At 35.7% G+C, this 26,474-nt stretch overlaps 5 protein-coding genes across 13 annotated transcripts in view; 3 read left to right on the top strand and 2 right to left on the bottom strand.

Annotated features, from left to right (window-relative positions):
• The window catches only part of LOC109546788 (bicaudal D-related protein homolog), a 34,633-nt gene extending 22,716 nt beyond the window's left edge, over positions 1-11,917 (top strand). For 2 of the 5 annotated variants that reach the window (XM_019917902.2, XM_019917901.2), the window contains 8 exons: positions 8,729-8,893; positions 9,004-9,135; positions 9,306-9,487; positions 9,551-9,618; positions 10,033-10,232; positions 10,386-10,529; positions 10,672-10,929; positions 11,028-11,917. In XM_019917902.2, coding sequence (XP_019773461.1) covers positions 8,729-8,893; positions 9,004-9,135; positions 9,306-9,487; positions 9,551-9,618; positions 10,033-10,232; positions 10,386-10,529; positions 10,672-10,929; positions 11,028-11,168 — 1,290 coding nt within the window. In that variant the 3' untranslated portion in view covers positions 11,169-11,917. Of the gene's footprint in view, positions 1-8,571; positions 8,662-8,728; positions 8,894-9,003; positions 9,136-9,305; positions 9,488-9,550; positions 9,619-10,032; positions 10,233-10,385; positions 10,530-10,671; positions 10,930-11,027 lie in introns of those variants that run through there. The other 3 variants (XM_048665676.1, XM_019917904.2, XM_019917903.2) reach the window with 3 other exon arrangements.
• LOC109546786 (putative phosphoenolpyruvate synthase) lies at positions 11,864-18,764 on the bottom strand. Of its 3 annotated transcripts, none has more exons than XM_019917899.2 (28): positions 18,595-18,764; positions 17,405-17,535; positions 17,178-17,316; positions 16,952-17,123; positions 16,787-16,897; positions 16,656-16,734; positions 16,455-16,600; positions 16,275-16,399; positions 16,059-16,220; positions 15,835-16,001; positions 15,631-15,776; positions 15,431-15,570; positions 15,243-15,378; positions 15,035-15,182; positions 14,882-14,983; positions 14,710-14,797; positions 14,538-14,650; positions 14,324-14,455; positions 14,121-14,270; positions 13,790-13,956; positions 13,509-13,729; positions 13,332-13,449; positions 13,151-13,277; positions 12,937-13,091; positions 12,648-12,875; positions 12,374-12,585; positions 12,219-12,317; positions 11,864-12,104 (listed from the first exon to the last, which is right to left on the bottom strand). In XM_019917899.2, the coding sequence occupies exons 1-28, from the start codon at positions 18,608-18,610 to the stop codon at positions 11,980-11,982; spliced, it is 3,855 nt and encodes a 1,284-aa protein (XP_019773458.1). In that variant the 5' UTR covers positions 18,611-18,764; the 3' UTR covers positions 11,864-11,979. The 3 variants fall into 3 exon arrangements, with proteins under 3 accessions (XP_019773458.1, XP_019773457.1, XP_048521630.1); XM_019917898.2 differs by lacking the exon at positions 18,595-18,764 and adding an exon at positions 17,889-18,142; XM_048665673.1 differs by lacking the exon at positions 18,595-18,764 and adding an exon at positions 17,870-17,988.
• Positions 18,765-18,915: 151 nt separating this feature from the next.
• The window catches only part of LOC109546791 (replication factor C subunit 2), a 38,194-nt gene continuing 30,635 nt past the window's right edge, over positions 18,916-26,474 (bottom strand). Inside the window, exons 1-7 of one of the 3 annotated variants that reach the window (XM_019917906.2) lie at positions 20,837-21,239; positions 20,184-20,295; positions 19,894-20,102; positions 19,643-19,838; positions 19,376-19,585; positions 19,209-19,322; positions 18,916-19,141 (exon numbers count right to left, since the gene is read on the bottom strand). In XM_019917906.2, the coding sequence (XP_019773465.1) occupies positions 19,031-19,141; positions 19,209-19,322; positions 19,376-19,585; positions 19,643-19,838; positions 19,894-20,102; positions 20,184-20,295; positions 20,837-20,940 (1,056 nt within the window). In that variant the 5' untranslated portion in view covers positions 20,941-21,239 and the 3' untranslated portion in view covers positions 18,916-19,030. Of the gene's footprint in view, positions 19,142-19,208; positions 19,323-19,375; positions 19,586-19,642; positions 19,839-19,893; positions 20,103-20,183; positions 20,296-20,826; positions 21,240-26,474 lie in introns of those variants that run through there. The other 2 variants (XM_019917907.2, XM_048665681.1) reach the window with 2 other exon arrangements.
• Positions 21,360-26,461, top strand: LOC109546790 (mevalonate kinase). Its single transcript, XM_019917905.2, has 9 exons — positions 21,360-21,531; positions 24,469-24,563; positions 24,615-24,767; positions 24,821-25,011; positions 25,067-25,379; positions 25,436-25,627; positions 25,681-25,938; positions 25,992-26,130; positions 26,181-26,461. The coding sequence occupies exons 3-9, from the start codon at positions 24,719-24,721 to the stop codon at positions 26,335-26,337; spliced, it is 1,299 nt and encodes a 432-aa protein (XP_019773464.2). The 5' UTR covers positions 21,360-21,531; positions 24,469-24,563; positions 24,615-24,718; the 3' UTR covers positions 26,338-26,461.
• LOC109546787 (dolichyl pyrophosphate Man9GlcNAc2 alpha-1,3-glucosyltransferase) lies at positions 21,542-23,612 on the top strand. The gene has a single exon (XM_019917900.2). It carries the CDS (start codon positions 21,741-21,743, stop codon positions 23,439-23,441), a length of 1,701 nt encoding a protein of 566 aa, XP_019773459.1. The 5' UTR covers positions 21,542-21,740; the 3' UTR covers positions 23,442-23,612.

The raw sequence follows: 26,474 nt of genomic DNA, 5'->3' as shown, positions 1-26,474 counted from the left end.
CGAGATGTGTGGATCGTCTTTCCACTTTGCCTGTATTTGTGACTCAAACCTTCTTAAACTGAAGTCTGTAGGCTTTTGTACATTCCATGTAGTTTCATCGGTTGATTCAACCACGTTTGTCCGAATTAGAGAAACTATTCTAGATTAATTTCCATTTAAAAGAAAGTTTCAAGAGATTGACTGAAACAGACTTATAAAAGACTTATTTAGAAGAAAATGTTAAAAAAAAAACAGTTTCATAACATACATTTATTCTCTTTTCTTCTTAAAAATGGAAGTATTATCCTTGCTTGAAATGATGAAAAATTGAAAGTTCTCATAAAATCTGAGCACCACATATAAATCACGGTAGGTAGAGAGGCTCTCTAAGCCCTCGTAAAAACTATCAATCGACTAAAAATAACCCACACATTTGTAGGCTGCAAGACAAATTAGAAAACAGGATAAACAGTCGTAAAATTAGAATTCTGGGTGAATCCGAATGTACTGTAGTCGTTTACAAAATGCACCCGAAAACCTAAACAATCGAATGGGTTGCGTGCATTTTCCCATCGTTTTAAACTCTGCTAGGTCAATAATCTATGCTTCAAGCAATTTACTCCGCGATAATTATCAAAAATCAAGTGAGAAGACTTGGAATACGCAAATTCTACATAACTGTAATGAGGAAACGATTAAGAGTTCATGCAGCACATGTTCCTGCTACATTACAACAAGAAATTACTACTAACACAAAAGCAGAACATTCTGTCGTAAAATATACAGCAATACTTTGTTAATGACCATTGCGATAAATGAAAGAAACAGTCACTGAAGTGGGCATTGCCCCTCGAAAAACCCGAAACAAGTCAAGAACCGTTGGGTGCAATCCCATAAACCGCCCATTACACAGCAAATACAAGAAGGAAATGTTTGAACTGAATATAAACATTCACAGTAGCTTTGGGATTTTTCTGAGCCCTTCAAGAGCAAGTAGATTTCAATCTTTCTAAGGTCAGAAGTATGATTCTTTAAAAATGAATCTCTTTCTTATACATTTTTTAGTCACATTATTTCTCCATTTCATTTTTGATTTAAGTAATCCACGCAACTGTCTCAAGTAAAAGTAACTTCCAATTTTAAACGAACTTAATTGCCTAGATTTGCGGTCATGTTTTCCCTACAGTATGGCATTTGGTCATAACATGTGTTAAGTGCTTGCTTGAAAGCTGCTCAATTGAAAGCCAATTTTGTTCGCCATGGATAAAACACTATTGGTTTATTTAAAAAACTGTATATTCTTTCCAAAACCAGTTTGAAATAAGTAAAAACCGATTGGGCGAATAACCGGGCTCAAAACTTTTCAGACTAAACCCAAGTGATGAGAGCTAATAGTTTCGAAAGCCGTTCTGAGGCTGTTGACGGTTCAGATGATGTCCAAAGTTCCACAGTTATTCATTTCTGTGATCATTTTCTATCAGTATTTGCTTGATAATATGTTTGGTTTCTTTATTTTTATAAATTGTTCATTATTAGAGTATTATAAACTTTTATTAATGATTGATTGATTGATAACAATCCACTTTTTAGTAGAAAACGAAATATTAGTGAAAGACATCATTCTTCTATATGATTTGTATCTAGTTTTTAACTATTTCGCAAAACGTTGATTTTGTATGCTAAAATTGTGTTGTAAAATGTATGTTTTAGTTCTTATTCATACTATTTGATTTGCGACTGAGACAGTTTGGAACAGATATTATGAATTTATTTGGCCTAAAACCGCAGTCGACGAATATTCAATAAATTCCTCAAATAGACAGTTTTTACCAAAATTTGAATCATCAGCGTTTATAGTACTTTCCAGCTAACTTTTTTAATAAAAAATTTGGTGTGCCAAACCAAACTAGTGTTCACTTTGTTGCTGCATTTGCTCATTTTTAAAAGCCACAAAAAATTGATAATATTTGTGACAATAAATAAAACTGGGTGTTAATTTGCTTATGAAAAATCATCTTTAAAAAAGCTTTTCCTGTATAATTTTCTTCAAGAGATAAAAAAATGTATGTTAATTTTTCGCTTTTGAGCATAATAATCATCCACAAACAAATAGAAACTACCAAACCAATTATTACCAAATCGCATAAAAACCGCATTAAAATCAGTCCTCGTCGATTTGCATAATCGAAGCAATTTCGATTAAAAATCGTTTAGAACAATTAACGAGTGAACAACGAAATTAATAAACAGTGGGCGTTTTGCAAGATTTAAAGTTGAGTTTCTATTTGGCTTAAAACAATGGAATGCTTTACGACGAGAACTGGGTTAATTAGGTTTTCATTAATTGAATCCAATTAGAGTTTACCTCGGCATCTAGTGTTCGAGTAATTTGATTCGCGATAAAACCGTTAAAGAATGGCAGCGATTAAATCTGTAGGGAACAGTGGAAATGCAGCGAAACATTCAAAATATTGTCATTCAACATCAGAAAATTCGAAAAATGTTCATAATTTTTAACTGTTTTCAGCTTTTGCTCTCGGTTTATTAAGTACTATTCAATAATTATAAAGCATATTATTTTCTCAATGTTAAATACTTCATTATTTAGTTAAATTTCAATTTACTACTCTTACCAATTCAATTTTTCTTATTCGATACATATTTCAGATAAATAACACGTTTCATGTAAATTTTTTTCATGTATCAATTTTGGTTCTATGAAACCAATTATGTTTTCATTTTATTTTGGACTGTAAACCAATTATTTTTCAATCCAAAATAAAATTGGCGCAGTCGACAAAATCGGTCATTACCAGGTATTTTTCGATGTAAATAAAATATTTGATTTAGATAAGTAAATGTGTTTAAACAATTGTTTTCCAATCCAAAACAAAATTCTTCGGTTATTTTATTTGTTTAAAAGTCGGTATGCGCGCTTTCTTTCTTTCTTCACGGATTATAATTTTCTTTGGTTTGTAATTTAAATTCGCCATAAAGTGTGAATTCATTATTTATACTTTGTATGTGTTTGGCTTAAATCTCCATAACGAAATTCGTTATTGTTTCAGTTGTGCGTAATTTGCGGTAATTTATAATCGACTATCATTAGGACAATTCAAGTACACCTTATTGTACTTAAATTTATAATGATTGAAAAGTTTTTGTGATAATATTTACATTCAAAGTAATACCAGAATTGCAAGTCAATTGCACTTGTGTTATATGCATAAATCTTACACCTTTTTAATTATTGTGTAACAGTGAAAGGTTTCGGCAAGCCGATAAAACATCTGATAATTTTTTTAAATGCTTAGAACAATAATTGCCAATTTTAGTACTAATTGGGTACTAAAGAACCACGCGTCGACATTCTTATTTGGATAAATAAATTTTCAATTTTTTACACACAACAACACTTAATGTTTTTTAACGCTTAAACTTAAATTTACACAACACTTATGTTTTTTTCAATTCCTTCCTTCAAGTTAACTCATCCTCCATTCTTGGGCCGATGATATAATCCAGTTAGCTTAGTCACGGTTGTCGATTGCTGGCTTTTTGCGAAACGACTTTGAATGTAAGTGGGCAACCTTGTGGTCAAGACTTTTATTTTTTTTTCATCGTTTAGTCACTTTAGTAAGTTGATCAAAATAGTCGCGGAAATATGAACTTATGGTTATTGGGCTATGACATTTTTCGCTTCCAACTCAAATATTAAACATTTAACAACTAATTTTTGATAGTTTTCGTTAACATAAGCTTTGATTTGAATTACTTTACTCAATTACTTGAATAAAAAAAGTTCAACAAACCAGTTAAAAGGTCAATAAAACCCAAAAAGCTATGTATTAATGGAAACTATTAGCGACGATTTGCTAATATCTAGAAAAATACATTAATTTTCACTTTAATCTAAATGTAAGACTATTGCCTTCAAAGGCATTTTGAAAATCGTTTTTGTAAAAAAAAATCGAAAATATTATATTTTCTTTTTCGACGAATAAGATGTTTTAACTTGATCTGCTGAAAAGCCATCAAAATCGGTAAATCTGATTCAAGAAAGTCCCAATAGATTTTGAAATTTATCAATTCAATCAATCAAATTTTCTTTAATAAAATTTATGTTTTTTGAATGAAACGGGCATTTTTTGCGATTTTTTTATATTTTTTTGACTTGATAGTTTTGCTGCACAGTTTTTCAAACAATTTGTAGCAATAAATTAAATTTAAAGAATCTTGTCCAAATGTCTTTAAAAATGCGTACTTCAAGCGCGTTCATTTTTAACAAATCTAGTCAAATCTAAATAAAATATTAAAAACTAATTATTAGATAGTAAAATAAAAAGTATTTTACATGTTTTTTCGCTGCAAATTGTTTAAAGAAAAGTACGTAAAAAGCGTACCTACATGAATGGTCCATAAAATTAAAATAGCAGTAAAGTGTATCAAAAGTCCATAAAATTGCATCTAATTGTCAAGAGATAATCAAATAACGTCCCCGATACAAAACCATTAATATCCATAATTCTCTCTTGAGGTTGGTTCGCGTTCTTCAGTCAGATATATTTAAATCCGGCTTGAGCAGCATTTTCGTAATTAATCATTTTTTTTTTTCATTCCACTTCCTTCACTTTAAACTCGTTTGGATTTGTATACTCTGTTCGCATTGGAAAACTATCTTCAATCTCTTGCAGGTAAAGATCCTCACATGAAAAAAATATCGAATGTGTTGTGAGAAAAAGGGCAGGTGCATTAAGAGGCTTTTAAAATGCACATCTGGAGCATAAGCGAGATGTTAACGCAAATTGCGTGCATCCTGATATAAGGTGTTAGTGTGGGATTAAATGCTAATCTGCCACCAACAAGGAAATTAAAATTTGTATTTTCCATGTAAATCAGAGTCAGGATTTTACACGTTTGTATAAATGTTTACGTACAGCTGATGTTTTTCCCGGATAAATATAATTAACCACCGTCACTTTTTCATGCAATCATTAAAGAACCCACCCCAAATTCGTGGCCATTTGCCACCCTCATGCAATATCTCAATAGCAATAAAGTTGCGGAAGTTGGCGATATTTTACCTTGGGGGAAACACTAAACGGAAGTTCTTCTGCTGGTATCTGTGGATCTCATTCGGTAGCTCCACGCCCCCCGATTCAGTTTCACTTTTCTATTATTTCGCCCATTCATTCATCAAGATACTTAATCGAATTGAGTGCATTGTTATGGTTAATTGGAATAGTAAATTTCGAGGGTCTGTGTGGGTTTTATTCACCGAAAACGTGTTCCAAATGAGCTTTTGTTCAGTTTTTATTGCAAACCGCTGTTGGTTTTGTTATAAAAATGTCCATCGATTGTTTAAACAATTCGATGTTTAATGGGATCAGTCAGTTTTTGATTGTTTTGGTTGGCTTTTTAACCTGAACCATTTACTCACCCATTTTTATAGAATATAAGCAAAAAACCAGATGAGATACATTGTCTTAAACCGGTTGAAATAAATCCTTTAAGATTGATTAAAACTTATTACAAGACCAATATGCGATATAAAATTAAGTTTTTTTATATCGCATTAACGCTTTAAAGGCAATTAATCAAAACAAATTAATTTAATCAAAACTACGCAACAAACAGATAAATGATTTAATAGAAAATCGAGGATATTTATTTAATGTAACTTTTTGAAATAAAAACCAACTTTTTAATGCAGAATTCAAAAAATTACCTAACGGACTTTCCAAATGTAAAATATAGATTAGTAAACTCGGCTGCTGGTAAAAGACGAAAATGCCTAATAAATGTAGATTCTACGAAAATAAAGACCAAAACGGTAATGTGCATGTGGACGATGCTGATTATTCGTAATATTCATGTGTTGGTTCGGTGCAATTTTCAGCATAAATTGGCCTGAACTATCGTAGTTTAATATCTTAGTCTAATAACGAATATCGCCTAGCAATTAAAAATATCATTTTTTTGTTTTTCAGAAATTGTATTATTTTTTAATGCATGCAAATTAAACCAAATTTCTAGTAAAAACTAAATTATTCGGTTTTTTTTTATTTCGAACTTCCATCAATCTCTTGTTGTGCAAAATCTTAGTTAAAAGCACAACGTTGCCAATCTATACCCATATTGAAAATTAAACTTTTTCATCAACGAGATTTTTAATTCACGACGGTTTAAAAACGCGAAAAAATCAACAGTTTCAAGCAATATCAGGAAAGACTAATTCTTTTGGATGTCAACAATTCGCGATAAATTTAAAAAGTGTCGGTAATTTCCCCGTAATTGCATAATGTTCTCGTAATCGGTTAGTAAATATAAACAACATTTAAAATTCGACTTATCAATTCATGCAGTTTTAAAGCATTGATGCAATTAAATTATTACCTAGAAAAATTGGTGTATTTATAGCAAAAATGAAAGAAAAAAAAACGAGAGAGTAATATATCAAATAAGCAAAGAACAAGAAAGAAACAAACAAAAAATCTACATTTTTGATGTGTTTAAGAGTTGCTTGATTGCACAGTTACATCAAGCATTTAAGAGATTTTTTTCGTGTCCGTAACACATTTGTTGATTGAAATCGGCAGGTTTTAGTGCGATTTTTGGCCTACAAAACCACACAATAAAGAAAATGAAAGCATGATGGCAAAAACACATGCCGCACTAACTCGACCAAACCTTTTGTCAGAAAGCGAATAAATCATATGCAAAATGTAAATTTTATTGCTCTGTAGAAATCAGTGAACGTCATAATTAAGTTATTTAATATCGTCGACACACTCCTTCCGATAGACTGTCCGGTAAGTTGAATCTAAATCTGCAATAACGCTTTTTGTGTAAAATAAACTTGATTGCACCATCAAGCAGCAATTTCAATTAAGTACTGATCGAAATGAGACTTCCTTTGATATAATACGTTCGATTTATTAATATCTAGGTTGATTCCTTTGATAAATGATCAAGCAGATTAAATTGATTATGCAATTTGAAACATTTTCTTAGGTGTTTGCAAGTGTGAAAAGAAGCTCGGTTAATTAACTTTGATGTAACTTTTTGCAATTTTTTCGAGCTTTTAGGACGCCGTGGAAAATATTTCCACGAGTTTGAAGCGATGTTTGCTATAAATGGTCAGAATGGTTTGACTATTGAACTTGCAGAACCTAAACAAGTAACAAGAGAAAACGTTTTAAATAATTCTCGTAACCAGACCAGAAATCGCGTCATCCGCAACACAGGAAGCCCAACATGTTTACCATTTAAGCACGTGAAAATATGTACGATTTCCTTTGCCGCTTTCAGACGTCCATAGGACGCACACAAACAAAATTTAGATAAGATAATTAAGTTTAGATTGTAGGAAAACTAACTGTTTCCGATAAGGAATCTAATTTTTTTCGCTGCAAACATAAACTGATTCAGGATGAACTGCTGGAGTTTATTTATTAACGCCAACTGGGACACATAAATTCGAAGTTGAGAAATTTATTGGGCCTCTTAGAACAGAACTCGTAGGAATTATTGGATATGCCAGACTTCAACCGAAAATGTGTTTTTCAACTACTTTGATAGCACATGGAGGATTTATGAAAACGTATTTCAATGAATCTTGCAGGTACTTGAATATTGCACTGTTTCTAAGTGTCTGAGGCTGGCACCATTTGGAGTCCGTTTATTTTATAGAACGGTTGAAGATGAAAATGTTTGAGTAGCACACGAGAACGTTATAGATTTGGGCTTTAAGGTGGCAAAATTAAAGTTTATGTTCCATTTTCGCCAAAAGTAATTGTCTTCAGGATTTTAGAAAGTATTTTTTGTTGCAATTTAATGCAAAAGCTCGAAATAAACTTGGACTTTTTCTGAATGCAGGGATAGACAATAAATTAACACCTTCATTCCATTTTTAAGTAATATTTTTGTCTTTAGGCTTCCATCGATTGATACCTATATAAACCGAATCACCTTGTACAACCGGCCAAACGAAGGTTATATAACAATCCAGAACAGAAGTGCATTTTTGCAGTTTAACAAATCGTTAATGTTTTAAAATGATGCATATAATTAGGTATTATTAATTTTGATAGCAGATACGTTTGTAGAATGTTTCGAATTATTAGAAATATATTGAAAGGAAAATTGTAATCATCTTACTTTTAAATTGAAAAGTGTGAATATTCCAATAAAATTTCGTTAATTAAACTGAATGAAAATACGGCCAAGATTCACGAGAGTTCGTTAAAATTTCGGCTTGAATAAGCATAATAGCTGTTAAAAACAGCGATCTTTTAAACAGTTTACGTAGGTATGAGCTGATTTTCATTAAGTTGAGCTAATTTGAAAGGTTTCTTGCAGCGAATTTTCCAGTAGGTAACTGCCAAGTTAACTTACTTCATTAGTTTGCTGTTAAATTTATTCAAGCCAAAAACTTCGAGCTAACTACATTTCCAAACTATTAATTCACCAGAAGGATATAAATACGCCTAGCCAACCACCCACATGCTTACCACTGGTTTACCTTTACAAATTCTCAGAAATCTACATTAGAATTGTTGTTACTTCTTATGACAATGAAATTATTGACGGTTCGCTTTAGCAATAATGTTGAAACCGGGCTCAAGTTTTTTTTCCATACTTGTGGAAACTGAAGGTCTCGCACTGATACCGCCACATTGGGTTTGAATATTTTATTTCCGCTCCATATTAGACGATTTATGTCTAATTCGGTTCGTTTATGTTTCAGGCTGTGGAGCAGGACAGGCATTTGTTGCGAAAAAAGTTGACCAGCAAAGAATCGGAATTAGATGCTCGAATATTAGAATTAGAAAACGACCTTAGCGAAGTTAAGGCGAAGTTAGCGCAAAAGGAAACATTAGTTAAACAATGGGAACGGGACAAAAGCCAATTGGTAAGAGACTTGACTAATTGGGTTTAATGAGACTAACTTTATGTTAATTATTTTAATTAATTACTTATTATTATTGGCGGATTTTTGGAAACATGTTTTTTTTTTGTCAGTTGGAAGAACTCACTGCTCAGAACTCAAGACTAACCCATCAGCTGAAAGAAGCACAGTCAGCAGAAACCCAACTTAGGCAACAATTAGATAGTTATAAGGAACAGATCTCATTAGGAAAATCTAGCATGCAAGTGAGTAGCGAACTTCATTGATTAATCTGAGAACAGAACTAAAGCGGAATTGTTCCTGCCTACGTGCAAAATTCCTCGTGTTTTAAAGGTCCATACTTTTTAATTGCCCTAAAGACTCAAAACTGTATGTAATAGTATCAAGATATTAAGAGAATTTTTGTATTTCCTAGCAACACTTGAGCAACGTAGATGGCCTGAGAGACGAACTGGAACTAGTCTCAGAAAAAAACAAAGAACTAGAGCGAAGACTGCGAGCAGCTGCCCAGGAACGGGACAATCTCGCGCTAGCTCTGGAAGAAGCTTCGGATAGAATACTTTTACTGGAACGGCATGCCAGAGAGCAAGATATAAGGTTTGGCTTTGCCAAGTTTCATTTAAGCCGCCATTTATTAAGATATGTTTTGCAAATTTGCAGATACCAACAGAGCTTGAAAGAATACAGCCTTCCGCAGGAAAAGCTATCCATAGAAGAACGACTAAATGGTAAGTGAGAATGGATGGTGTATTTAATACTATGTTTAATTGCATGCATTAATAGCTAGGTAAAAACAGATGCTCCTCCATACATATAGATGACAAGAGCAGATTCTGTTTAAACTGTTCCTGTTCTTGCGAATGTTATTGGAGAGCTGCAGTTTCAGCCAAATCACTTTAGAAAAACTCATAAGTATTATTAGGAAAAGTTTTCCTTTCAGACTATTTTTGAAGATTCTGTAGACCCACTCGCTTGCATCGACTACACCACATTTCGTATCCCTATCCAAACACTTTTGTAACATATTTTCCTCCTCAATCAGTATCCATAACGTTTAACACCCATTGCCCGAATGTAATAGAATCGGAATCCATTTGTTACTAACGAAAGGGTACTAACCAACTTACCTGATCTACCTCAAGGTGACCACCGATCGCTTCTAGCAGAAATGGACATCTCTGAGCCCACTTTGAGCCAGGAATGTATGTCGGTTTATCGGCAGCTCAGATCGCTGGTTCAACAGTTGAAGAGTCACCAGGATGACGATAGCGGACTACATTCGGACTGTTCCACAGCTTCGCTGGACGACAGTAGTCGCTTTTCTCCGGGACTTTTAAGCGAAGTAAGTGAAACAGTTCTATATTATGTAAAAGAATATTCGAAAACTTATTGGATGATTGGGTGGGACAATTGGGATTGGGTTATTTTACAAGCTTTTAGTGCAAACATTTTTTCCTACATCCACATTGTGTTGTATAATTCACTTGACCTTAAGGTGGCCCAAGAATTGGTAGGACTAGTGCTAGATACTGACGTGGTGAGATTACTGGAAAGATTGGAACAGGCTCGACGAGAAATTCAGGAGAGAGACGAAGAACTTCAAAAAAGAATGGACATACTTAACGAATTAAGTAGCAAGGTAAGGCTTGAACATCAAAAGGACACTTTGGACGTAGGAGTTAAAGATGCATTTAGTCAAGCAACTTGCGCTCCTTAAATTAATTTCACTTTTAATAAAAATACTGAATCTCACTTAATTACTAAATTGCTTTTACTTGTAGGCATCGGTTTGTGAAGTGGAACTGCAAGCAGCTCTAGAAGAACGAGATCGAGCTCGACATGACGCCAGTGATACTTCGTTAGCGCAGGATGAAGTTGTGGTAAAAGCCAGAGATGACAGGGACATGGCAGTGCAAAGAAGAACGAAAGCAGAAGTGGAACTGGCCAAAACACGAGTCGAACTGATGCAGGCCAACAGCCAGCTACTGGAAGTGATCCAGCAGAAGGTGGAAATGAGCCAACAGTTAGAACAATGGCAGGTAAGAAATCACTAGATACTGAAAACAGGTTGAATCAACCCCTACAAAATACAGTGAAGACATGTTGTTTCTTGAAAACTATTCATGTGTGATTTTAGATGGATATGCAGGAGTTGTTAGACGAACAACTGAGAAATAAACTATCAAATCATGAGCTCAAAATGCGAAAAATCGAGCAACAACAAACACCGGTAGTGCCTCCAAGACGAAGACTGTTGAATTTCTTTTTACAGCGATAGCATCTGTATAAAACTCTCCTGAATGTTTCCAAGGAAAGTTGCCAAGGAATCGATTACGGCTAAATATAGGGCAGCTCATTAGTTGTTTTAAACACGAAAATAATGCGAGATACTTAGTTACCTAAACTATTGAGGAACGTTGGTAAGCAAAGATTAATATCCACGGGAATAAATTGCTTTACGTGTTTGGTTGGATCTACTGCTAAGAGTTGAACAGCCAAAATAATACTTTAAAAAATCTTCACCAGTGGCAATATACTAATAACGTACCGGGTGATCAAATAAAAGAACATATTATTTTGAATCCTAAACATTGCCGACGCTTTTTATTTGATCATCCAGTAGAAGGCAATGCTATTTTACGCTACCTTTATACGATGTAGATACAATTAACTAAAACTGTGATTTTAAGAAGTTTTTCTAAGTAGTAACAAAGTAGCTAATGGTTGCTAATTAGTTTTAGCAAATTGTAGCGTTACGAGAAACTTTAATTAAGGTTTTAGACTTTTTAAATCAATATTTTACACCCCCCTGACACTAAAAACAATTTATATTGCAAAGGACGTTTTAGGCTGATCTGTAGGGCTGTTTTACAGAACCTAAATTTGCTTAGTTGCAAAATGGCGTAATTGTAATTACCTGTACGTGAAGTATCCGTCCAAAATTAACACGAACTAATCAAAATTAAAAACGCCTTGAACCTATAATAATGTTATATTATTGAAAATAAAGAATATTTTATACATTCATAGCTGACTTATGTTTTCCAAAAGAAATACATAATACAACTACTATTAATACTATTATTGGCTTAAACTTTTCCTAATTCCCCAGTTTTCCCTGATAAATAAACAACGTCTCCTGTTTTGAATATTTTAGTCACGTTCTTCACTCCCACGATACAGGGTAAACCATATTCCCTCGCTACAACAGCACCTGAAGTAAATTCAGAAAGTTACTTTCTTTATGTGATTATTTGTATGATTGATGAACGAATTTGCATGAAGAAACTGCACCAAAATGAGAAACATTCCATTAGAAAAAACTTACCATGTGATACAAGTCCTCCTAATTCTGTAACAACTCCTGATAGCATTGGGAAGTAGGGTGACCATCCAATGTCGGTGCTGTACGTGATCAAAATGTCCCCTGAAAAGGATTGTGGGAATAAATTTACTGGCGTAAATAAGTAATATTCATTTTACCTTTTTGGAGAGATCCAATTTCGCTAAGTTGCGTAATCACACATGCTCTTGCTTGAACGCTTCCCACGCAAACGGGCGTTCCAGTACATTTGGATCCAGGAAGAAGCTCTATCGGCACCTGGAACTCCATTTCAGGCTGCGGATAGCTGTAGTTTAGCTCCGGGAATTTCAAGTTGTTCCATGTCTGGTACAATTTCTGCCGTCTGATTGCCCTATAAAAAATCATAGTTTTGCCCATTTCTGCCCCAATTGTTTGCATCTAAACACTACTTACTTGCTGATTAAAGTAGGATTTCTCCTTGCGATCACTTGGCTGATTTCGTATTTGGTCAAATGGAAAATAAGACTCTCTGAGGGCATGAGACCTTCTCGCACCATCGCGCTTGCTAGCTGCAAATAAGCCAGTCTAGTTTTATGAATAACCATGATTAGAGCGGATTTGGACTGCTCTCTTTTTCCAACAGTCACCCTCAGTTTGGATATCGCGTATTTTAGTATCGGCCTAAAAGTCAGGCATTTTCACATTATTCTACTAACGGGGGAATCTTAAATAAAACTATTACCTTGATAAGAAATTAACCGGAGACCCTAATTCACTGATCACTTGGTCAATGGTCTTTGCCACCTTGGCAGTTTTCTGTGAATGTCTGGAATTGGCCTGAATCATGGGGATCACTTGAGATGGGTCCATTCCCCATGTTTTTTGGATGAGATCAAACTAAACATTGTATAGTCATTTTGGTTAAATTAAAAAAATGCTTTTCTATATGAGCATACCTCCCCCAAGCATCGATGTCCGTGTTTGTCCAAAAACTCCTCAAATATTTTATGTGCTGTCGGGCATTTCGATTTCAGCCAAGTTTGCCCCAACCGGGTGTCAATCATGCAGAACTCCTCTGAATATCTTTTAAATTACGGGTTTCAGGCCAAATTCAATATCCACTTCTTAAAGACTCACCCTTCATCCTTAATAATTCCTGCGATTTTCTCCAAATAGGCTGGCACTTCAGCAGATTCCACGTCTTCGCATGATGAAAGCACATTTGCAAAATCCGCATAATGTTTGGTAGTTAATTCTGCAGGAAAACATTTGTGTAGCACTAAGTAAAAAACGAACATGTCAAGAGGTTTTTACCTTTTTCTTTGCCAACCAGTATAGTCATGCAGAGCATTTGCCATAAAACAGAAGCAGAAGTTACACAAGAATGGTAGTAGGCGGGCATAAAGCAGGAATTGTTTGTAGCGATTTGAGTGTAAATATCTTGGGCCTTATCGTCGCTTTTTATTCTATAATCTGTATTTTTCACGATCTCTCTGCTTTTATCGACTATTTGTTTCACGTTCAAAGAGTCTTTCCTGAAATAATAAAAACATTTGTGTGCATTTATGTGGTTCCAAGCAAACATTGGAACTTACCAACGCCTGAAAACGCTACAAAAATTTTCGAATTGAGGCACTGTTCCTAAACGATCCCGAACTGTGGCATTGATCTTCTCATTTATTACTGGATGCCCAAAAATGGCAAGATCGAGTACTTTGGCTGTCATTGTTATTTCATCGCGTCCCTCAATGAAATATAAACTCTAAAACAAAGGCACTAGCTATTAAAAAAATCCTTCGTGCTTTACGAGCCCAACTTGATTGAGATTAAACCTTCCTTTTTTCTTGTTTGTTTCTTAATTCCTTTAGGAAAGAATAACATATTCTTTCCTGTGTTTCCTACTGATCAAGTTGCGTTTAGACTTACCACAATGCAGTCAATAAAAACTCTGTGCTGGAACACATTCAATGTCTTCATGAGATAAGGATCCAACTCATTGTAAATATATGACTGCAATCCCGCATCTATATAGTTCAGAATTGATCTCCCTCCAGAGCTGAGAGCAAGGGGATACACCTATAATTGAACAAAAATGTACGTTTTTTCCTTCACACATCAAAAGTCCCTACTTCTCCACAATTGGCTCTAGTGTACAAACTGTTCTCAGTCACTACAGCCGAATCTTGTTCATGAGCTAATTCGAAATCCGTCCAGGTAGACAAGGTGGTAATTGGTCTGGATTGCAGTAAGTATAGAGCTCCCTGAAATAAACAAAATATTTATTTCCTGGCAGAACATCGCAATTTAATTATAAATTGTATAGAAATGTGTATAAATGATCACCTTGAAAAAGGCAAATTCAATGTCTCGAGGTCCTCCAAAGGTTCGCTCAAGCATCACTCCAACTCGACCCAGTTTTAAAACTTGCTCTTTTCCTAGGCTCCAATTTTCGCTCACTGAAATCCATATCCTCAATAAGTAATTAGTAATTTTATCAGAAAATGCCTAAACGTACCGTCTTTTCCGTTAACAAAAACAAAACTTCCATCCAGCAGTTCGGGAGACGATACTTCTTTTACACCGTTCTCAGTCAAAGTAAGCACCTGGAAAATTAAACACAAAATATTAAGATTATAAACAGTAGGAGTATTAAAAATGTTAAATCTTTGTCTTTGTGAGAGTGTTACCTTGTCCTTAGCTCCAATTACTTGATCGAGCAAAGATACTTCTCCATCGTGAGTTCGATTCAAAATAAACGTATCTGGCTCGGAGTTTCCCGATACCACACTCTGAAAAAACATTCGTATTTACTCTGGAAAACCGGCTTAAACTGTGCTTACTTCTCCCAGTCCAAAATTGGACGTTACAACCATTTGCGACGGATTGGATGTCGTTGGATGCCAAGTGAATAGAACTCCTGCAGTTTCAGCAGGTACCATTTTTTGAACCACTACAGCCATTTGGGATTTCACCGGCAAACCATGTTGCCTGCAAACAAGTAGTTTTTTCAACAATTTTTTTTTTTAATTCTACCATTGCCATCCTTACCATCGATATTTCACACTTTGGTAGGTGAAAAGCGAAGCCCAACATTTCGATACCGCTTTCAGCACTTCGTTTTCAGTCACGCAACCTAAAATTGTCTCATTTTGTCCGGCTGCTGAAAGCTCTTCAGAATCTTCTCCTGGGGATTTTTCAAAATTATCAACTAATAACTTTTTTGTGCAAATCAGTACCTATTGCAGATGATCGCACTGCCCAGCTGAAAACATCTATAGCGTCTTCAGCTGTGTCCATCTTCACGTCATTTAAATGCCTGAAAATATCGCTGGCAATGTCCGGGTGAACAGGCTCGTTTAGGAAAAGGCGCACCGCCCTTTAAAAAAACTTAATTTTCAGAAAAAAACTGTTAGTTTTAACCGAATCAGCTACGTACAAATCGCACGTTTCCTCCCTTTTAGCATCGCTTCGCCCACAAAACGCTTCATCAATCCTTTCAACCGCTTCTCGCAGTAAACTGCAGTCATTCAATTGCTTTTTGAAGGCATTAATTGTAACAATAAAACCATCTGGTACGTAAAACTAAAAAAATGTGTTTATAATGAGAGGATAAGTGGCTATAGTTGAAAGTTTGACTTACTTCACTTGAGGCTAACGATTTGAGAAGAGCCAATGAATTCCCTTTGCCTCCAGTAATCTCCAAAACTTTCGCACTCTCGCTTTTAATGCTAACTACCAAGTGCTGGGGCAAAGTTTCCACTTTCTTTTCGCTCAATATCGCAGGCAATTGCCGGGGTTTCAGGTTGCCTGCAAACGATTTCAACACGCATTTTGTTAAATAAAGTTTCCCAACTAAACACTCACTTTTATCTTCGTAATACTGAAACTCCAACAGGGCTTTTCCTTGGCTGTTGTTAACGCCGCATTCTGCATGAGTATTAAATATTTCATAGCAAGAATAAGATTTTTGGCGAAGTGTAGTGGCTTGGTTCACATTAAAAACGCAAGTGTACTCGTGAGAACCAGCTAAGCAAAAAATTTTTTTTTTTATTAAGAAGAAAACCTGCAATTGCAACTTACATGTAATTCGCGCGACGAAAAGCTCTGGAACGGTTTTATTGCTTGCTAGCTGTTGAATTTTGATGTCTTGGCCAGTTATTGGGACAGTCATGAACTTTTTATGGCAAATATATCCGTAGTTCAGCCTGTAAAAATTGTCTTTTGGGAGGAATGTAAACAGTAGTATTATATGTTAGTTACTGTGATTCTTCCTCCTTAAATGACTGCAAAGTCAAGTGAATTAACGCGCCGTTAGCTTCGGCCAAGAAAATGTTTATCTCCCTATCTAGTTGAAACGTATCATCGGCTCCTCCATATCTTGTTCTACAGGCAGGTAAGTTTAAGACCTAAAAATCCCCAATTAATGTGCACATTAGAAATCATTTAAAACAGTTAATTCACCTGCTCTTCTGCGTAAGGGCCTCCTTTTACAAATCCATACAACGCGCCGAATTGTTCGTAACCATCCGGATGGCCATTTCTAAAATGACAAATAAGAAGAGCGGAATTCCAGTGTGGAATTTTATACATACAGAAACTTTTTCCAAGATGCATCCTTCCAGGGTCGGGTGGCCAACGTTTCGGTTATCAGATTGGTGTCGCAGTCCTCAGGGTAAAACTTGGGAGCTGAGCAGCAGTTAAATCTAAAATACGCATCGATGAAATAAGGGGCGTTTTTGGTTGAAGCAGGAACTTACATAAAGTTAAACTGAATGTGTTCAATTTTTTTTGGGGTTTTACAGGCGATATTTTGAAGCAATCCGTTGAACACTATTCGAAGTCTTCGATAGGGTTCTAGTGTTTCTATTGATAAGCCATTTATTTTCCAGATCTGCTCCTTCACACTTACTTGATGAACTTTTTGGGAATCTAGAAACTAACAATTTTAGAGCCGATTTTAGATTTTTTAAACTCTCAACGTACCAGGAAACGTAAAAATACTGCCACTGGCTAACTTTAAAATTAAAATCACATCAGCAATTTTACTAGGTCTCAGTGTAAAATTCAATTTAAGACTGTTGCCTTTTTGGTCGCATCCGGAAAAGCTTTGGAAATGACTGGACTAAAATTTAAGAAAACAAGTAATATTAATATGTATGTAATTATCTAACTGAATCAGTTTTAGATGTTGCTTCTTAACATCAATATACCTGTTGAGACGTAAAGACGATTTCTGGCTCAATATCATTTTTCACAAAATTTGCTCGACTTATTCTACTCTTTTCTTGCGCCGCTTGCACCACTTTCTTGGCAAGGTAATATTTCAAAGGGTAGAAAATATCTGGAAAACAATCTTAATTACCTACAGCATAATTTGAGTTCAGTTGACACAAAAAACATTATCTTTACTGATATGCTTTTGGGACTTTTACCCGAAAAGAACCGATAACTTATTTTTCAGGAACTAGGTACTTGGACCGCGCAAAAAACCTCAAAATATTCGCTTTTCAGGTGGCAATTTTCTTCAATAAATCGAAATCGACCCGTACATTTAGCGATTTTCCAGTACAAAATAAATTTAATTATCCTAAAATTCTAAAGCGGATTAGGGGAAGTAGAAAGAACTATACTTCTACATATTTAATTAACTTCTTGAATGCGGTAACCCAACGTACATATTTCAACATAATTTACCTCTACCAGAATAAATGCTTCTTCCTCCATTTTTCTTAAAAAACAGAAAATAACACACTAAAGGCAGAAGTAAAAACACTAGAAAATTAATAATTTCGTAAAGGTCCATGGCGATTCAGAAGAAACTTTTACAATTAAAACATTTTTAATGATTTAAATCACATTGATTAATTCATCAGGCCATTGATGATAAGATGTTCAAACACTTGTATGCACTCTAAAACTAGACTAATCTAATGAACCGCCAAGTTGAATTCTCAGATAGGTACAAGGTACAGGCATTCGGCGAGATAATATTATCTTTAGGATGTAATGACTTAAGTAAATTGCAAATGTTGTTTAATTTATGGCTCTGTTTTGAAACTGACAAAGTAGCCATAAAAATTACCGGACGCTCAGGAGCAGCGTATTTTTGGATCAATATTGCTTTTTATGTTTATGCCGTCTATTTTTAGTGCACAAATAAGCTAAATTAATCCCAATCTTTTCTTGAGCGGTCGTGCCAAGGATGGATTTGTTGATACGAAGTACTCATAAAATGTTTATTATTCAACAAGACCTTCGCAATATACTTTTGCACGTAAATCCCATACAATCACCGAAAGATGGGAAAATATTATCTCCCTAAGACCAACAAACCGTAAAACACTTGGCAAAATAATCCCTATGTGAAACCAAAACAAATAACGCATGCTATTTTCCTTACCAATAACACTTTCCATGATTTTTAACTATAGTTCACTCCTTGATAAGACCTTAACATTGCATATTACCAATGTCCAAATACGAATTTACGAAGGCGTAAAATTTTATGAACTAATCAGTTCCATGTATATGCAGCCATTATGTTAAATTACGACCTCGGACACAACCATCACTTATCTGTCCCCACTGATGTAAAATTTGTCTCCATAATTAGACTCCGTAACAAATATTTGTGATTTACTAATTACTGTTTTGAGATTTCGGGTAAATAAATAAACGCAGATTAAGCAAGGGAGAAGTCAGGAAGACTGAGGCAACATGCTACAATTTGATGTTTTATTCCAAATCTCAAAATACCCGTTAACATTTTAACAAAAATAAACACAGACAAAAATGAAAGCAATAAAAATAATCTTACTTATTACACCTTCCAAATTCTAGCTTTTCTTTAGGCCATTAGCTGCCATGCACAGCCTGGCTAATAAGCCCGACATTTGAATCAGAGTAGTTAGCCCTTCGATGATCCTCTGATGAGTTAATCCAATTTCCTAAAACGGGCAAAATAAACATCCGAAACGGAACAACGGAAACAAAATTCCGAAATCAGGCACCAACCTTAATGAATGCCAATTTCAGAGCCTCTTCAGCGTCCATATTCTTGCACACCTTGAATATATTTTTAATTATATCTTCAGCTGCATATCCCAAGTTCCATAGATGTTCAACAATCTATAAATGGACATGTAAAAAATAGGATTACATCAGTTTATCTACGCCAAAACCTTATAGGCTTTTCTGATGTCTCCGTCTATGCAACATTTAAGCATGTCCTTGATCAACATCGGATGTGGCTCGTCGCAAACTTTGAACACATTAGCCGAATTAACTTCGCCGAAGCCATTGTGTGTGGATTGCAGATTATTGAGCGCCTGTCTCATATCTCCTTGAGATGTGAAAACTATGGCTTCTAGGCCATCCTCAGTATACTGAATCTTAAGCGGAAAAATGATTCAATTCAAAAATAATCGCGTTAATGGACCTTTGCTTACATTTTCCTTTTGGCAAATTTGCAAAACTCTGGCCAAGACCTGCGGATCTGTTAAGCGTGAGAATCTTAATATGGCGCAACGCGACTGGATCGGCTCAATTACTTTTTCGCTGTAATTGCAAGCAAGAGCAAATCTGGTTGTATTGCTATAAATTTCCATTGTTCTTCTTAAAGCTTGCTGAGCACCCTCGGTCATGCTAAAACACCAGGCAAATTTTCATTGCATTAGTTTATCATTTTTTGGTTGATTACCTGTCTATTTCATCAAGAATTATAATTTTGTGCTTGCCAGGAGGCAAAGTGACTTTCTGTTGGGCAAACATCTTAACTTTGTTCCTGACCACATCGATTCCTCTATCATTTGAGGCGTTTAACTCCAGAACAGCGTCTTTGAAGGCTGGTCCCAGCAATATCTTTGCCAGGCACAAAATTGTTGTTGTTTTGCCCACTCCTGGAGGGCCCTGATATACGAATTAATAACAAATTAATTTCTCCTCTGCATGTTTATCCGGCGATCTTCACTAAGAGAGTGCTAAACTTACGGCAATTATAACATTTGGCACATTTCCTTGTTTGGAAAACACTGCCAGACGAGCGATCGTGTCCTCATTCCCCATGATTTCTTCAAATGTTTGCGGTCGGTACTTTTCAATCCTGAAATACAACCAAGAAATTGTTGCAGCAAAGCCATACTTTAAAATAAAGCAATTAAGAAGTCAAAATGTGACCGAAAGCTTTAGAGGTGCTCTCTTAAAAGTGTCTCTGAACTTAAACCACAGCTTATACAACATATTTAAGCTGTGGTTAAACCGCTCCTAGAGCTAAAGATGGGTATTAGTTTGGTGCGGTTTTTAATCATTTGCAAAATAGGCGCAATTAGGTCGGCGCCTTGTTCGTCGTATCTCAAGATCCACTTGACCTACACAGTTTGTTTTACTGTCGTTGGATAGAGAATTAAAATCCTAATTCAAAACATGGAACGCAAGTGAGGAAATAGTGAGAGGTTTCGCACAAAAGGCGAACTTTGAACATCGTATACTTAAGTACATCATTAGGCCAACATGCTATGCATTACGCCCTTTTTTTGTCCAATTCTCAGGATCAGATTGAGCATGAGCTGGATAGAGGATTGCCTTACAAAAGTACTCATTTTATTAAGCTAGTTAAATAATTAATAAAACTCACAAGGGCTCACCATGGCAAGTTATCGGCCTTTTTAGATTGCAATTCTTCTCGTTGTTTTGATGGGCCAGGTTCATAGTCATCGACTTCCATGACTTCCACACTGTCAGCCATCATAAAACTTATGAAATGGGGTGGTTTTTAAGGGAGAAACAAAAAAATAGGTAAACAAAATGTCCCTCCAAAACTCACAATTTTTGGGTTAAGACAGAGACGTTAAGATGCTAAACATACATGAAGACAGGCGCTAAAGTGACATTTTTGAATTTAAACTGCATTTAAAATTCTGAACAAAATCTAATACAAGTACAATTTTGAATTTCCACCACGTTTCACCGTGACTAAAAATCGTTTTTCGAAACCGCTCATAGCCCTGTTTAATGAAATTGATTTCGGTCTCAAAATGGACAATAGAAATCTCAACTGAACCGAGACGACAGAGAAACCCTAATTTACGCTTTATGCGTGCAAGCAAGACAGTTAAGTGATCGCTCACTTAGTGCTGCGTTCTTCGGAAAACCATCAATTACATAATGGAACGCAGCCGAAATTGAGAAAATGGCATTACAAATCCGTCATGCACGAAAATGTTTTACGGTTTTCCCCGTTATAACCAAACTGTTCCGGTCTTTTAACGGTAAAAGAATGCCTATAACGAAAGAACACATTGAAAGCAAGTTGCAAAAGGAACTGGAAGCCACACATGTGGTAAGTTTTCAAGTTGATAATTTTCTGTCAAAATTGCTAACCCTCAAAAATCGATATTTTTCTCGTTTTTTCCGACCGTCCTGCCACATCAGTATTGATAAAACATAAAATAATCCAAACATACATTTCCATGCTCTGTTTAAGCGGCTCAGTGAACGTATTTTAGTACGAACAGTACTTGAAACATGAAGTTTTAACAACACACGAAAATGCTCATGTATTGCAAAATCAGTAGTGAAATTTGGTTGGTGATTTTTGGGACTTTAGTAGCCGTTCTCCTGAGATGTTGCACCATGCTACATTCGTATTCAGGCGAGGGAACACCCCCAATGTACGGCGACTACGAAGCTCAAAGGCACTGGATGGAAATCACCACAAATCTCCCCCTGAAAGATTGGTATAGAAATACCACAGATAATCACCTGGATTATTGGGGACTTGACTATCCTCCCCTCACAGCATATCACATGTATTTATGTGGAGCAGTAGCTGGATTTATCAATGGAAACTTCACCAAATTGCACGATTCAAGAGGACATGAGAGTGAAACGCACAAATTATTCATGAGAACCACCGTTCTAGTTGGTGACATTCTAGTCTACATCCCAGCTTTAATACTATATTATTACACTTGCGTGCAACTGGACAAGAGGAAAGAAGAAGCTAAAAAGAACCAGAAGAAAGGCAACAAGTCGGTACTGAGCCTCAAAATATTCGACCCTTCACTCTCAGTAGTTCTGGGACTGCTTTATCCAGGCCTCATCCTAATTGATCATGGACATTTCCAGTATAATTCCATATCTCTAGGATTGTTCATATTTGCAGTCATTTGCATTTTACACCGTTGGCACATTTCCGCCTCAATATTCTTCTGCCTGGCTCTCAACTACAAGCAGATGGAGCTCTATCATTCTCTACCATTTTTCTTTTATTTATTAAGCACTTGCATCCCTAAGCCTGGCCAAACCGCAATTTCCGGCTTGGTGTATCTCACTAAAATAAGCCTTACAGTGGTAATAATGTTTATCGTAATTTGGCTACCATTTCTCTTCGACGTTGAGGATATTCGTCAAGTGTTACATCGGCAGTTTCCTGTGGCTAGAGGGGTTTTTGAGGACAAAGTCTCCAACATTTGGTGCGCACTGAATGTAGTTTTTAAATTCAAAAGTCGCTTTGATAATTTCCAAATGATGCGGATTTGCCTCTTTACCACTTTGTCGGCTATATTACCTTCAAGTGCCGACCTGTTCTTGCGCCCCAATGTTAAAAAGTTCGTTCTAGCTCTAATTAACTCTTCTCTCGGGTTTTTCTTGTTCAGCTATCAAGTGCACGAAAAAACCATCCTCTTGGCAGCCATTCCAGTCCTTTTGTATTTTCCATATGCCCCTTTTATGTGTTTTTGGTTTTTATGTATTTCGGTTTTCAGCATGACTCCTTTGATTGTGAAGGACCAACTCATTATAGCCTTTGCGGCCTTAGTCGTATTTTACATTGTCTCTTTCAGAGTTTGCATTGAGCATTCTTTTAAAAGCATGTTCAATAGCAGCGAAGGACTGGTAGAGTATTATCGAAGAATTGGGGTGATACTTTTTAACATCGAAAACGCCAAAAACTTAAAATTAGGCACTGTAATAATGCTTACATATCATAAAATCCTCCTGAACAAATATGCTTTGTTCGCCTTAATCCTTCACATGACAATACTATTTTCTCTACTAGGATGTGCAATAATATTTGTGGCTGGTTTACTTTTGGATCCCCCTAGTCGCTACCCGGACTTGTTTCCTTTAATCACTTCCGTGTATTCATGCATTCACTTCCTAGGATTTTTCGTCATTTTCAATGTGAAGCAACTGAGTTTACCGCAGGATTTTGGAGATATTAAAAACATGAAAATCAAAAGTTCATAGTTTAGACTGTTGTTAATTTGTTACTTGTTCGAACGTGGATGTGTATTTTTTAAGTGTCTGCAATCGGGATATTTGTGATTACTGAATTAAATGAATGAAATATTTAGTTTACGGACCAAATGTAGCCAATAGAAATAGATGTTAGGTACAAATATTAAAGCTTTTTTTATTTGAAAGCGTTTTATTTCCATTTTTGCAATGGACGTGTTTTTAATAGTATCACATCATTCGCTGGTTGCATTTTTGTCTGCATCCTGTTTTTGGATTGTATTTTTGTTGGTTTATTTGATACTGTTTTGTATTGTTCTATTATATATTTTAAGAGCTGGACATTTTTGTCATTGTTAATTGTCCTATTTTCATTTATTAAATACAAACTCAACAATTTCATTCATTGTTTGATGCAAATGTGGATGGTCTTATTTGCATTCCATTTATTCCTGGTCATAAAAATGATGAAAATAATGATGAAACTTACGAACACCCTCTATATTCAACTACCACTTTAACAATTAAGAACTAATTGTATTAATTTAGTATATGGAAATAACATGAGTCCGCTGCTGTTAGTTAAGGGTTTTAAAATATTTCTTATAATTTTTAGAGGGTTTTTATATGGTATTGATAAGCCGAAATTACTAATTCATAAGCAACCAACGGCCACAAGTAAAACATTTACAGTTTAATCTGACGATTTAAAATATGACTTAGTTGTAGAAATTTGAGAATTAGTTTACTTTGGGATTTTAGCTGTTTTTGGTGCACCTTAGCTATTTACTATAAAATTGAGAACATTTGTCCCCGATAAACAAAAAAATTATTATCTACAAATTGACTGTAAAATTTGTTGACGATAAACAGTCTTATCAAATGAAACTTGAAATGAAGATGACTTGAACTGAACAAATTACTCGAAAACGTTCCATGAGTACTCGCAATTGATAAATTCCCTCGCACTTCAGTAAAATATGCACATACATTATTTCCCATTGAACCTGAATAATGTCAATTTTTCTCTCTATTTTAGGACGTGGTAGATCATTCTGGTGGTTGTGGTGAAAAGTTCGCTTGTTTAGTGGTATCAGATAAATTTGAAGGAAAGCCATTGCTGCAGCGACATAGGTAAATATCACACTCGCTGGGTTATTTGGCCTGCATTTTCCATATTTTTAGGCTGGTAAATAACGTTTTAAAAGAGGAATTGGCGCAGATTCATGCGTTGTCCCTGCAAACTTTAACTACCAAGCAGTGGGCCGCAGAACAGTAGTAGTAGAGTAATGGCGAGTTTATCTAGAAGTAGCTTTTATAATTATAATGTTCAGAGTGGTACGTTTAGGATTCTTGGAATTTACTTCAACTAACTGTTTCATAAACTGCAGATGTGGAGTTGAAAGTATCAGCGCCAGGAAAAATAATTCTCCATGGAGAACATTCAGTGGTATACGGAAAGCTGGCATTAGCAGCAAGTTTGGGCTTGCGAACCAAACTGCACTTGTATGAAATCGACTTGCCCAATAAGCTGGTCTTGAATTGCTTGCCGCTTGACTTCGAATACGTTTTCGATTTGCAAGTAAATACATGTAGTCGAATATAATACGAAACATTAATGAATTGTGATCTTTTAGGAACTTATCGAAGAACTGTTAGATAAGCCCATAGCAATTACTTCGCACCCTTCATCTTTCAACTGGGAGTCGCCAAAGTTAGTCAATCATCAATCATTGGTAGAAATAGTGGAAAATGTAGCTGTTGAAGCTTTGATGAACATAAATCCTGCCCCTAACCGAGCAGTTGTTCAAACAGTTATGGGTGTCCTTTATTTGTTTGCTGGCATATTGTCGTCCACTTCAGTTAGTTTATGCCCCATGCGCATCATAATAGATTCGGATATTTCTATGGGAGCTGGTACTGGCAGCTCGGCTAGTTTTTCAGTGGCTTGTAAGTATTGTAGCTGGTTGATTTGCTTAAGGAGCTCACGGCGCAATTAATTTCAGTTGCAGCCCTTTTCATCAGCTACCTCAAGCGCAAAACAATTGGATCGAAAAATGTGTCCAAAGATGGTTTCAAGCCATTTTACTGGCCACAAGCCGACGTTGATGTTTTAACTCATTACACTTCGGGTGAACTTGATCGAATTTCCGACTGGGCCTTTCAATGCGAAATGCTGTTCCATGGAACACCCTCAGGCAAGCATTAAAAAATGCCCCAGACTTTAGACAACTAACGAGTCGAGTTTTAGGCCTAGACAACACGGTGTGTACTTTTGGCAATTTGGTACAATATCGCAAAAACCACTCCACCACTCATCTAACGCTCAACACTCCTTTGACTTTACTACTCGTAAACAGCAAAGAGCCCCGCGAAACCAAGAAGATGGTTGCTGCAGTTGCCAAACTTAAGGAAGACTTTCCGCATTTGGTGGAACATATTCTAGAGGCCCTAGAAGACTTAACTGTGAACGCTTCGGGTGTTATTCAAAAAATCGACACCGCTGCAGGTGAAATTTTACAACTATTAATCGGTGCTTGCTTAAAATGCTGGTTCTTGCAGTTGCTGGCGATGGCGCCGGTTTGAGCAACGGCTTTAACAAATGGAAGACCTTGATTGAAATAAATCATAGTCTTCTATGCTCTTTGGGAGTGTCGCATCCGAAGCTGGATAAAATCAACAGAATTCTGGACAAATTTGGGTGAGCTAGAAATGCTTGGCAATTGTATTTTTTATTGTTATTTGCTTTAGATTATCGGGAAAGCTTACGGGAGCAGGAGGAGGTGGATATGTAATTTCGGTGATTCCTCCATCGTATGATCCAAAGGAGGTAATCCGCGTACTGAAGAAGAATGGTTTTGAAGTTACTGTTACGAAACTGGGAGGTCCAGGGGTTCGCGTTGATTAAATCGATCCAGTTCAGTTGCTAAGCATTGTACTCCTACGCTGTTAATTTTTCCGGGATTTAATGTTGGTGGTGTTTTTTCCATTTTCTACCTGTCATGGTTAATAAAGTTTTCTTACGAGTTGTACTTATGAATAGTA

This window comes from Dendroctonus ponderosae, unplaced genomic scaffold (genome assembly GCF_020466585.1).
Source record: "Dendroctonus ponderosae isolate FM_Combo_2020 unplaced genomic scaffold, Dpon_F_20191213v2 Dpon_F_20191213_4, whole genome shotgun sequence".
Classification (NCBI taxonomy): Eukaryota; Metazoa; Arthropoda; class Insecta; order Coleoptera; family Curculionidae; genus Dendroctonus; species Dendroctonus ponderosae.
This window is presented reverse-complemented; position numbering and strand designations above follow the sequence as displayed.

Coding starts and splice junctions, on each gene's coding strand:
- LOC109546786 (XM_019917898.2), bottom strand. CDS start 17,997: ATGGACCTTTACGAAATTATTAATTTTCTAGTGTTTTTACTTCTGCCT. Junction 13,730..13,789: donor TGTAGCGTTTTCAGGCGTTG/GTAAGTTCCAAT, acceptor TTATTATTTCAG/GAAAGACTCTTTGAACGTGA. Junction 13,450..13,508: donor ACTGGTTGGCAAAGAAAAAG/GTAAAAACCTCT, acceptor GTTTTCCTGCAG/AATTAACTACCAAACATTAT.
- LOC109546787 (XM_019917900.2), top strand. CDS start 21,741: ATGCTCATGTATTGCAAAATCAGTAGTGAAATTTGGTTGGTGATTTTT.
- LOC109546790 (XM_019917905.2), top strand. CDS start 24,719: ATGGCGAGTTTATCTAGAAGTAGCTTTTATAATTATAATGTTCAGAGT. Junction 25,012..25,066: donor AATACGTTTTCGATTTGCAA/GTAAATACATGT, acceptor GTGATCTTTTAG/GAACTTATCGAAGAACTGTT. Junction 25,628..25,680: donor GTTCCATGGAACACCCTCAG/GCAAGCATTAAA, acceptor GTCGAGTTTTAG/GCCTAGACAACACGGTGTGT.